At 51.0% G+C, this 12,005-nt stretch overlaps 1 protein-coding gene across 4 annotated transcripts in view; it reads right to left on the bottom strand.

Annotated features, from left to right (window-relative positions):
• Positions 1-12,005, bottom strand: part of NBEA (neurobeachin) — a 482,091-nt gene that overhangs the window by 87,676 nt on the left and 382,410 nt on the right. For all 4 annotated transcript variants that reach the window (XM_054586547.1, XM_054586549.1, XM_054586548.1 and 1 more), the window contains 2 exons: positions 1,568-1,685; positions 1,149-1,251 (listed from right to left, as the gene is read on the bottom strand). In XM_054586547.1, coding sequence (XP_054442522.1) covers positions 1,149-1,251; positions 1,568-1,685 — 221 coding nt within the window. The remainder of the gene's footprint in view (positions 1-1,148; positions 1,252-1,567; positions 1,686-12,005) is intronic.

Raw genomic sequence — 12,005 nt, 5'->3', positions numbered from 1 at the left:
CTGAAATAAAGAACAAATTACAGGGAAACAACAATAGAGTGGATGAAGCCGAGAATCAAATCAATAATTTGGAACATAAGGAAGCAGAAAACAACCAATCAGAACGAGAGGAAGAATAAGGAATCCATAAATATAAGGGTAGTATAAGCCTCTGGGACAACTTCAAGATGTGAACCACAGGGGTGCCAAAGGAGAAGAGAAAGAGCAAGAAATGGGAAATCTATTTGAAAAAATAATGAAAGAAAACTTTCCTAATCTGGCAAAGGAAGTAAACATGCAAGTCCAGGATACACATAGAGTCCTGATCAAGTTGGTCCCAAAGAGGACCACACCAAGACACATCATAATTAAAACGCCATGGGTTAAAGATAAAGAGAATATTACAAGTAGCAAGAGAAAAGCAGAGTTGCCATAAGACTCTCATAAGAGTTGTCATAAGACAAAGGAGCTCCCATAAGACTGCCAGCTGATTTCTCAAAAGAAACTTTGCAGGCAAGAAGGGACTGGCAAGAAATATTCAAAGTCCTGAAAAGCAAGGACCTACAACCTAGATGACTCTGTCCAGCAGAGCTGTCACTCAGAATGGAAGGGCAGAGAAAGTGCTTCCCGGACAAGGTAAAACTAAAGGGGTTCATCATCAGCAAGCCCTTATTATAAGAAATGTTAAAGGGACTTATTTAAGAAAAAGAAGATGAAAACTATGAACATTAAAATGACAACAAACTCACAACTATCAACAACTGAATCTAAAAAACTAAAACAAAAACAAACTAAGCAAACAACCAGAATAAGAACATAACCACAGAAACGGAGATCATTTGGCGGGTTGGCAGCTGGGAGGGGGAAGAGGGGGAGTGAGGGAGAGTGAGGGGGAAGGCACAGGGATCAAGAAGCTTAATCGGTGGGAACAACAGACAGGGAGGGTAAGTGCAGTGCAGGAACGGGAGACGCCACAGACCTTACACGCACGACCCATGGACTTGAGCTGAGGGGCAGGGGAACGGCTGGAGGGGAGGAGGGAGGGGGGAGGGGGGCAAAGGGGAAAAAATCGGGACCACTGGAAGAGCATCATCAATAAAATATACTGATAGAGAGAAAACGAAACACGTTGAAAAACCCACAGGTAACATGCCCCACGCTCCAAGTACCTGGCTTGTGGCAAACCGTAGCTGGTCCCGACCCCAACCCGGGGCAAGCTGTACACGACCTTCTTCACCGTCGCCTGGTCCGGGAAGTTAAACATAACCGAGGCTGTGGATGGAGGCGAACACGACTTAGAAAAACGCAGGAGAGCCAACCACCAGTTTCAGAAACCATTTTCAAGGGCTTATCACCATTTACTTGTAAAGGGAACGTATCTTCATGGAAAATCACCTGTCTGTATAACTTTATCCATGAGAACTCTAGGATGAACATTTCTAAACGCGTTAATGCTGTTTCATTTTTATTTTAGTAAGGGAGTAACGAAGAGAAATACAGCAGAGAAAACCAAGACAGAATTACACGGTGTAATGAAGAGCATTCACGTACGAGCACATTTTCTTTTGAGATATTTAAGGGGACTTACTCCGGTTTGCCATAAATACTTCCAGAGCTGTGTTTTGCAGAAGGTAACGTCTTGAAAATACAGCTCGTATCTCGCTGAACATCCATTTTCCGTGAAGTCCCTCAGTGTAAGCGAGGACCTGAATAAACAGTTTAAAGGGAAGTGTTGGTCAGTAAAATGTGACCAAAACTCAGTCTGACAATATCTTAAAAGTCCAGGGACGTCCAACCCGCAGCCCGCGGGCCACACGCAGCCCAGGATGGCTGTGAATGCAGCCCAACACAGAACGGTAAATTTGCTTAAAACATAATGAGAGTTTTTTGTGATTGCATGTCACAATGTATTTAATGAGTGGCCCAAGACAACTCTTCTTCTTCCGGCGCGGCCCAGAGATGCCCAAAGGTTGGACCTCTCTGTCCCAGACTGCGCTGTGTGACCGTCAGTGAGTGGGGGACCGTCTGCCTGAAGTCACTGAGTGTGGCTGGGAGGCCCGTGAGAATCTTGCAGGAGATGGACAACAATTTGAACACGTCACCTAAGATGTCATGTGGTGTGCTTGTGTGATGGTGTTATGTTACAGGTGTATGCTTATGGTTTTGTAATAAAAGATTTTTCTGTGATAAAAAAGGGGCGTTATTTGGGCCGGACCCTGTGTGTCCAACATTGTCAATCATCTGAGTCTATATATTTGCGAAATTTCTACCTCTCCTAAGTTCCCTAATTGGCTCATTAGCAAGCGTGACTTTCTGGCCTCGTCCCAGCCAGCTGGGCCGGCGGCCTGGCCCAGCTCTCGGTCCTCCTTCAGCCCCTCGTCTCCTCCTTCCTCTTTGCTGAGCGCCAGCCCGGCGGGCCCTGAGGTGAGCACGTGGTCAGCCCCAGGTGATGGGTCGTGACAGATGCGAGCCAGGGGTCAGGGAACATTTTTGGTAAAGGGCCGAATTGTACATATTGTTAGGCTTTGCAGGCCATGAGATCACCTTTGCCGCAGGACCAGGAAGCAGCCGTGGGCACTGCATGCGTGAGTGGCCATGGCTGTGTGCCATTAAAACTTTATTGACAGTGGCAGGGGTGGCCAGAACTGCCCCAGGGCCAGAGTGTGGCCGACCTACAGTCTCAGCCAATCATGGCAAAGCTACCCCTTGCTGCCCCAAATTCCCTTACGTCTCGGGGTAAGGACCTTTGACCTGGCACCACCTGACAAGAACAAAACCCACGTCAGCTGGGGAGGTTTCAGAAGAGCAGATAAAATGAGTCACATGTGGCCGGCCCCCGCCTCTCCCCTTCCTGCGAGAAAGGAGACTTGAGGGCAGAGACCGAGCAGCAGTGCGTGGCCGCGAGAGGCAGGCCCAGGAGCCGGCGGGCCGCCGCGCCGCCACTGCCGTCCCGGCAAAGGCCTGCGCACGCGGGCTTCTTGCTACACCATGCAGGGAAAGCCACGTTTTTAGGCTGCTCTAGCCGAATCCGCAACAAACACGCTCCCTCCCGATACACTTGTGTAGTGTTAACAACACATGAATGCACGCCCTACTCACCTTGGTTTTCTCTGTATAATCTACTACAGTGATGATAGCTTTGGTGCAAATGGGAACTAGTCATTGGGTTTTACATACACAGGATCCCTTAAGCTTTTAAAATAAGTTACGATGTTCCTTTCTACAACACATCTCCTCTCTCTAGGAATACACACACACACTACATGATCTATTGGTCTTTTTATTTATCTGTTTACATTCTCACCCAAAGATATGTTTATTGATTTCAAAGAGAGAAAGAGAAACATCGGTCTGTCGAGTCCCTCACGTGCCTCCGGCGGGGACGGAACCTGCGGCCGTCTGTGTCAGGGAGGACGCTCCAACCAGCGGGGCCGCTTGGCCAGGGCGGCCTTTTGAGTTTTTGGAAACTCCATTTTTTCACTCCTTAATTCTGTTTTTGCTTTTCTTTAGACCCTGGGAGGATCTGGGAGGCAGTGCAACATGTCTGTAAGCCCTGCAGCATTTGGGGGCCTGTCGGGTTCCTGTTTAAACCGTGGCCCTGCCGTGTGCTAGCCGTGAGGCCTTAGGAAGTTGTCTCACGCCGTCTGATGTCTGTCACGTGCAGAAGTGCTGCTGACACCTGTTACCAGTGAGTTTAAGCAGAGACAGTGAATGGGAAGTGCATGGCCTGGGATATCATCTAAGTTCTGTTCATAAGTGTTTGTCATTGTTGTTGAACATACTGTGACAATCATTTTTCAGTTTCTACATGCAAAACCTCCTATACATTTCACAAAAGGATAGGAGCGATTTGCCGCAGTTCATATGAACAAACACGTAGGTGGGTGCAATGGTTTCCAGATTTGAATTTCATAGACCAGTATAATTTTTTAAAATGGAAAGAGCACTAATACAGGGTTAACTTTTTGGTCGAGTAGGAAAAACTTTAAGGCAAATAAAACAGCGATGATAAAAACTACCTTTCACCATGACTATTTCACTAAAAAAAATAAAATAAAATAAAAATACTGAAACCACTTGCAAACCTAGATAGTAAAATGAGTACGATCTCAGACAGAAGGAACGATTTCCCCACGAACGCTGCGTTGGTGGCCCCGCGCTAAAGCAGAGCACACGTGCGTGTGTGCACGCGTGTGCACGCGTGTGCAGGCCCGCAGCCGCACTCGCCTCATCCCTTGTTTCCTCCTTTGGGCACCGTGACGTGCTGGCCAGCTGGCGACTCTCGCTTCCCACCCAGCACACTCGCAGTTTGTCTCACCCACAGAGGCAGGCGCGCGCGCACAGAGGACAGTCGCATCCCAGGCGCGCCCGCGCCGTGAGAATGAACCGGCGCCCCCCGGGCTCCTCTGCTCCTTTGCCGGGGAGGACACGGGGACCCTTTCCCGGCTCGGGGCTGGCTCGGTGGGCTCCCGCGCAGCCTGGGCCTCCCCAGCATCTCTGCCCCGGAACGGACTCACAGCTCCCAAGCGGGTAGACTGCCGGGAAGTTCCCGAGGACAGAGGCCCCCAGCAAGGCCCCAGGGCGACCTCTCCACCAGGCGCTGAGCGACAGCCGCGGCCCCCCACCAAGGGCTGGGGGCCCTGCCGGGGTCGGGGTCCGCGCGGCGGGGCCGAGGCCGCCCCTGCCAGGCCGTCCCGAACACCCGCGCACGGTCGGACTTCTCCCTAGTCCCTACGGACATTCCCTGGTTGTCACGCGCCCCCTGTTTAAATAGCTGTGTGGCTTCTCTCTCCTGATTGGATCCAGACAGAGAATGCAAACTCCAGCAGTTCTTTTACCACCACTTTTTTCCCCCAATTTTTATTGAGTTTATAGGGATGACTTGGTAAGTAAAATTAAACGTGTTTCGGGGGTACAATTCTGTCCGCCATCTGCATATTGTACGGTGTGTTCACCACCCCGAGTCGAGTCTCCCTCCATCCCGGTGCATCCCCGTGCCCTCTCCCACCTCCCCGCCCCCTTTCCTCCCGGCCGTCACCGCGCTGCTGTCTGTCTACGAGGTTTCTTTCCTCAATCCCGTCCCCTTTTCCACCCGGCCCCCCAGCCCCTCCCCTCTGACAGCTGTCAGTCTGTTCTCTGAATCTACGCGTCTGTTTCTACTTTGTTCATTAGATTCCACATGTAAGTGAAATCATATGCTATTTGTCTCTCTCGGACCGGCTTATTTCACTGAGCATAATGCTCTCCAGGCCCATCCGTGCTGCTGCAAAAGGTAGGATTTCCTTTTTTTTTTTTTTTAATGGCCGAATAGTATTCCATTGTAAATGGGATGCTGTGTAAATGCACCACAGCATTTTTACCCCCTTGTCTGCTGATGGGCACTTGGGCTGTTTCCAGAGCGTGGCGATTGTAAACAACGCTGCAAAGGACACAGAGGTGCTTACATTCTTTCAGATCGGTGTTTCGGGTTTCTCAGGATACATTCCCAGCAGTGGAATCCTGGCTCATAAGGTAGACGCATTTCTAATCTGTTAAGCTAATTCCATACTGTTTTCCACAGTGACTGTACCACTCTGCATTCCCACCCATCAATTTTGTTTCTGATCAGTAACTTAAAACACTTTTTCACGTGAAATTAACAGATACGCTGGAAATACACTGTAACAAACCATGCACCATGGAGATAAAACACTAGCGACCCAGGAAGCCGCTGACTGCCGCGCGGCCGTGGCCTCCGCCCCCTCCGTTGCTCCGGGGCCTGGGACAGCGGTGCAGCAGAGCGCGGGTCACCTGGTGAGAGTTTGCCGCCCTTGTGGGTGACCGGTCAGGATGCTACTTCAGGGAAGTGATGAGGAGTTTTATCAATTTCTACATATTTCAGAAATGTAAAAGAATGTCATTTATAGTTGATTACTGAGTTTAAGGCACATTTCTATAAAAATCTGGGCATCAAGCCCAGGTCTGAAATATGACCTGATACCATAATGTTGCCTGTATTTTATTTATACCTTTACTAGTTACATAATGTTCTATAAGTTTCAGGCCCTTTTCTAATAACCCTTTAAGTCTGTTTTTCATTAGAGTCCAGGATATGTTTCTAAACTATGGAAGTACTTTCATCTATACTTGAGGTTTTGTGGTTTTTGTTTTAAGTCAGCCTTCCCATACCATCTGGTTTCTGCCTGCCTGCTTCTCCAAATTATTTAATATACTATGAAATCTAATCAACAAATGCTAATTACCCATTCGGTTTCAGTTTCTGAGAACTGAATCTATGTAACTTTTATTACATCACATAGGTCGTAAACAAGGATATTAAAGCATCTTGACTCCGAATCTTACGGAACTTTGTCCTTTCTCTCAAGTGACCACTGAAGGATTCGGGACTCGCTGCTTCGCATCCAAGGGAGGCGCAGGGATGAGGCCTTCAGGGCTGTCCCCCCGCCCAGGCCTGCGGCTCCCCGGCGCTGAGGTGCACAGGGAGCGACAGCAAACCAGCGCAGCCCCTCGTAAGCCCCTCACCTAAGTGTGTGTGCTTAACACACATTACTTGACGACCTTGTTGAAGGAGCCTAGGCCTGCTGTGCGCTCATGGGTGTCAGACGCGTGCGTGTTGTCAGAAGCGTGTATATGCCTGTCAGACCCGTTACATCTTTTCTTCCTGCGCAGGCAGCTAATATTGCGCAACGTAAAAGGGACTCGCTCAGTGAGAGCCTGTGGATCTGAAATCGTCTAACACATACATGAAAACAAACATCACAAACACCTTTTCCTTTGCATATGGAAAATCTACGCTTTGCTCCGTTACATTTTGCATTCTGAGCTGGTGGAAGTGCCTGGGGCGGCTAGACTGAAGCGCCCTGTTCGGTGTCGGCGAGGTCATCCGGCCCAGCACGTTCCCACTGTAATCAAGGGGCGTTTAGTACGAGGCGCAGTGATGAGACCCCATTACTTTTATAATTCCACACACGGTACCAGTGATTCTGGATACAACAGATACACTTAGGATGGACTGGTTCCAAGGTAATTTCAGGGTTGCAACCCTACGGGACTGTCCACGCTCTGCCCCGTCCGCTGGCCGGATGGAGAGCGTGCTAGGCCCCAGAAGAAAGCCGAGCCACAGGCGAAGAGGCTCGGGCTCCAGAATGGCCAAGGGGAGGGCGGCCGCTGACCAACACGTGCGGCGTGTGGGTGAGGATGCGGGGGCAGCGCGGGGCCTGGGACTCCCTGCCCCCTGTTCTCGCCAGGTGCCCTCTCCCGCGGCGGGGAGGAGGGAAAGGCAGGAGGGAGAGTTAGAAGGCTGTGGGAAGGCTGAAATGGTGACACGGGGCGCTGGCCTCGCCACCACAGGCCACGCCACCGCCTTCGGAGTGGGGCGGGGGTAGGCGCGCGGCCCGGCAGGGTGGGCTTCCATGCCCTGCACTCCGTGGGACCCGCCTGCCTGAGGGAGGCCCTGCCAGGGACGTGCAGGCGCGCGCTCCGGCCTCCCCTCTTCACACGGCCGCTCCCACCTGACTTTTCTCTTTCCTTTTTCTTAAGGAGGCGCGCTCTCCGGTGGGCCGCCTGGGCACAGGTCTGCTGAGCAGGGCGGAGGCCTCGAACGCGAAACCGTTCCCACCACGGAGGGAGGGGTTAGAAAGAGTGTCATCGAAGGTGGAATTTCTTTTTAAAAATCCTTTGGCAAGTCAGATGTCTTCCGTTTCTTTACTTTTAAGAGTTGACGTTGGATCTAACTGGGTTGTCAATTGAAAGGTAGTTAAAAATTATTTTTAATGATAGGTGACTGGGTGACTTTAAGTATACAACCTAGAAATGGAACAAAAATTATAACATTCCTATAATAAAACTTCAACATCCTTCTACAATATTTATGTGAACAAGATTTTTCAGCACATCTACAAAAAATTGGAAGAAGCTCTAATATTGCTCTCGTGATAATTAATATTCCTGTGAATATATTAACTATTCATTAAGAGGTACATTTCCGATAGCATTTTACTTTGTGTTTAATAATTATTTTTTCAAGTTCACAATATATTTATGTTGTTGTAATATTGTAAGCTGATAATATTTGTAATAATAATTTCCTCCAGAATAAAAATTTTAAACACTTTCATAAGTATATATAGCTTTTGCAGGTTAGTATAATGTAGTGATCAATATAAGACTTTCAAGCATAAAATACTTTCATATTAGATAAATTTGGGAGAGGGAATCAAGTGGAAATGAATTGAAAGGGAGCGAGGAATTACACGAAAAGTCCATTCAAGAAAAGAGATCATCTGTGTATATTAAAGTAGGTGATGTTGTTACGGCGAAGGAGTCCGTCTGGGCACCGGGGCGTCTCCGCCGTCGGCCGAGGCGGCGGCAGGGGGTGGTGCTGACACCAGCGCACACAGAGCGGGCAAGATAACTGGGCCGAAGAAAAGCCCCGCCCCCCCGCCCTCCGGGGCCAGATGGGGGTGGGCAGGGCAAGGCGGGCGCAGGGGCCACAGAAGTCAGGTGCTGCAGGGGAGGTGCTGGACCGAGGGGGCTGTCCGTCCAGCCTGAGGAGGGAGGGGCTGGTTGGGAGGTGACCAGCCCGAAGTGCGCAAGTTTGGGAAGTTGATTGGTCATTTTGAGAAAGCACCAGGTCCATCCCACACCCAAAACTAACACGGTCCCCGGGGAGCCGAGAAGCTCGCTCGCTCCCCCTCTCCCTCTCGCACTGTCTCTCTCTGACTCGTGACCTGCACTCTCCTGACCCCTCCATGGGTCACGTGGCCTCAGCCCCATGGGCACGTGGTCTTAGCAGCCACGTGGCCCGCGGCCTCCGGGGGGAGCCGCTCTCTCCCGCTCGCTCTCACCGGGGTGATGATGCTCTCACCTGTGCGTTGTAAGCTCTCTCAACCGGGAGCACCTGCCATGTGGTCCCGGCAGCCGCGTGGCCCGTGGCCGCTCAGGCCCCACACGCAGCCCTGGGGAGGGAGCCTGGAATGCACAGCATCCGGGAACAAGCTCGGCCACCTGGAAGGGGACTGAGACCGCTGCGCAGGCCCCCCAAGGCCTGTCCTTTAAAGTGGAGCAGGAGCTCCGGGCATGGGCTCTTGTCCCGGCCCCACTGAGGACACCACTGGGCTTTCCCGCGGCAGAAAGAGGAGACGGGCTTGGGGACAAGCGTTGCCGCTCTCCCAGGCGGCACAGCACCTGAAGGGGACCTTGGTGCTTTTGCGCCAGCGCCTGCCCCACGAGCTTGGCTTCTGCGGTGACAGGCAGCCGGACCCCCGTTTTCGCTTGGTTGCAATGATGATAATCAAATTACTATTCTCTTGGATCTATTTGATTCTATTAAGTATATATGAAAAACCAAGCAACAATTTTACTTTAAGACATCAATATTTAGAATATAATGGTTATTATATCTTGAAAGTGTTTATACTTAGGGAAAATTTTCGATGTTAACTTAAGCATGTGCTAGGTGGTATACAGCTTTTCTAAAATTCCTTCACAGGGAATTTGAGACGTGAGCGGGCACGTGCAGGAGACCACTGTACGCACTAAAGGAGCCCTCTGGCGCGCGGCAGGAACGCTCATGGTTTGCCTTCGGCCCACGTAAGGAGGCACGCAGCCTCCAGAATAAAGGGCCGGGGCACCAGCGGTGTCAGGAACAGCCAACACAGGCCAAAACGCGGGCCACTGCATTGAGTCTTTTTATGAAGTTAACATGGAAAATAATCCTGATGAAAATAAACAGTTCAGCAATTGAAATAGTTCGGGAAAAACTGGAAATGGCTTGACTGTGAAGTAAACAAAAATAACCAAGAAATTAAGCTGGCAAAATTGCAAGGTTGAAACATCCTGTAACTGGAAACTTGAGGCAGCCCATCCATAGAGCTTTTTACTTAACAGCCTTACATTTTGCTCTAATTCACCCATGGATGCGCCTGCCTATTTCAGACAAGCCTCCCTCGGGTCAGCCTCTCACACACTGTGAGACCTCAGGCAAGTTACTTCATTTTCACTTCTTCAGTTTCTTTCTCATGAGATGGGGGAAATAACAGTACCTAACCTCGCAGGGTGGTTGAGAGGACTGAATGAAGTAACTCTTTTTAAAAATGATCAGTGCACCCTGGCAGGGTGGCTCATTTTGTTGGAGTGTCATCCTAGAGGCCAAAAGGCTGCAGGTTCGGTCCCCAGTGGGGGTGCGCACGAGAGACAACCATGGGCACTTCTCCGTCACGTAAATGTTTCTCTCCCTCCTGCCCTCCCCTCTCTGTCTAAAATCAACAAGCATGTCCTCGGGTGGGTGTAAAAAATGACCGTTGCAGCACGTGGCCCGCAGGGAGTGTCTAACCCGTAGCAGCCCGCGGCTGCAGTCACTGCCTGCGCGCCGGTCCCCACCTTCATCAGTGACACCACCGGCAAGGAGTCAGGAAGCTGGGCCCCCAGCGCGCACCCTGTGAAACTAACAGCCATGGCGATCGTTGCCTCCGCGGCCGTTGGCGTTCCGGAAGTCACCTGAAATCACAGGGCTCCCGTCTAACTAGGGAGCCCGACTACTGGGGACGCGAGCGGCCCCTTGCTGTCAGCAATGACGATTCTAAGTCTCCTTCCTAGTAAACAGCCGAGTTAGGCCGGCTCTCCGCTCCCAAGCTTGTCGGCGTGACTTATCAATTCCATTTTGGTGTTTCAGTGACTTTCAGTTAATACATATTTCTTGACTGCCATGAGCCGCTGGTGACAAGGCGGTCCCAGTCTGGGATGGGGGACACGCCGTGGGGGGAGGGGGAGGCAGGGAAGGAGAGTGCCCCCAGCAGGAGGAACAGCACGTTCCTTTGCACGCACGGTGCTCTGGGGCCTAGGGCGGGCTGCCCGGGACAGGCGTGGTGAAGACGAGCGAGAGGGAGGCAAACTTAAAATAAAGGGGGGTGAGTGCGGGGCCAGGATGTGGAGCCGTGCTATCTGCTTCCGGTGAGAGAGTTGGGACTTCAGTCTGAGAACGAGGGGGAGCCACTGTGTTGAGCAAGAGATGAGCTGATTAAACTGCTGTCACTACAGTGAGGCAGGCCACGCAGTCCTAGCGAGCACGCCAACGTCACTGTACGTTCATTAGCAGGCAGCCACGGACTCTCTCAAAGGGCTATGATTTGCACCGTCCCAGCGGACCTCTCCCGTGTGCAAGGATTAAATCCACCTATTTCATCACACGCACCCCAGCCACGGGAGAGTTCATGAGGGCGGAGGCCAGGGGCCTGCTCTTTGGCAGTCCTTGCAGAGCCCAACCAATTTTCGCCGACTACGGACTCTAACGTTGGCTTCGCAGGCAGCGTTGGGGGCAGCGGCGCCCCCTGGGCCTCCCCTCGCCTGCAGACGCGCGCTCCCGAGGTCCGGGTGAGGGCCTCGACGAGAAACAGCGGCTTGGGCGAGGTCGCTGCAATTTTGTCCTCCTCGTGAAGGTCCCCATGTGCAAATGTTATACATTTGGCTGTGTTCCCTCATTTCCTCAAATTTGGCAAACTCTACAATCTTGTATTTGTCCCTCTGCTGTTATTTAGCAAAGGAAAGGGAGGTAGCAGGGAAAATGCTAGTCTGGAAAGAAACGAGCTCCGAGGTTCTAGGGTTACTGTGTCAGCTTCCCCGTGTTATCTGCACAGTGACCATCTCTGAGCTTATTGTTCAGCTCAAGGTTCAAAGTCTCCTGGGTTCAGATTTAGCCTCTTCTCCGTCAGGGCATCCAGGTTTCTGGGTTGGAGACTTTCCTGTGAACCAATGTGGTAAAAGGGTCTGATTCTGCACATACTGTGACTTGCTGGCACAGTTCTCTCTTGAAAAGTCCTTCAGCTGCAGTTTTACCACAGTCAGACGGCGTGGGCTGCTGCTGGGGCGACAGCGGACTTGGTCGGAGCAGGCCGGGCGGACATAAAAGAGGGCTGATTGCTTTTGAGTGGCGGTCTCATGTTATGAGAGTAATCTTTTAAAACATTAGAAACTAAAACACTTTATTGTAAATTTTTATTTAAAAATTTAAACACATACTAAAGCAGTGA

Source organism: Pteronotus mesoamericanus, unplaced genomic scaffold, assembly GCF_021234165.1.
Source record: "Pteronotus mesoamericanus isolate MK-2021 breed Mesoamerican mustached bat unplaced genomic scaffold, CSHL_Meso_final contig_94, whole genome shotgun sequence".
In the NCBI taxonomy this organism is placed as follows: domain Eukaryota; kingdom Metazoa; phylum Chordata; class Mammalia; order Chiroptera; family Mormoopidae; genus Pteronotus; species Pteronotus mesoamericanus.
Note: the sequence above shows the minus strand (reverse complement) of the source record. Positions and strands in the feature narration are given on the sequence as shown.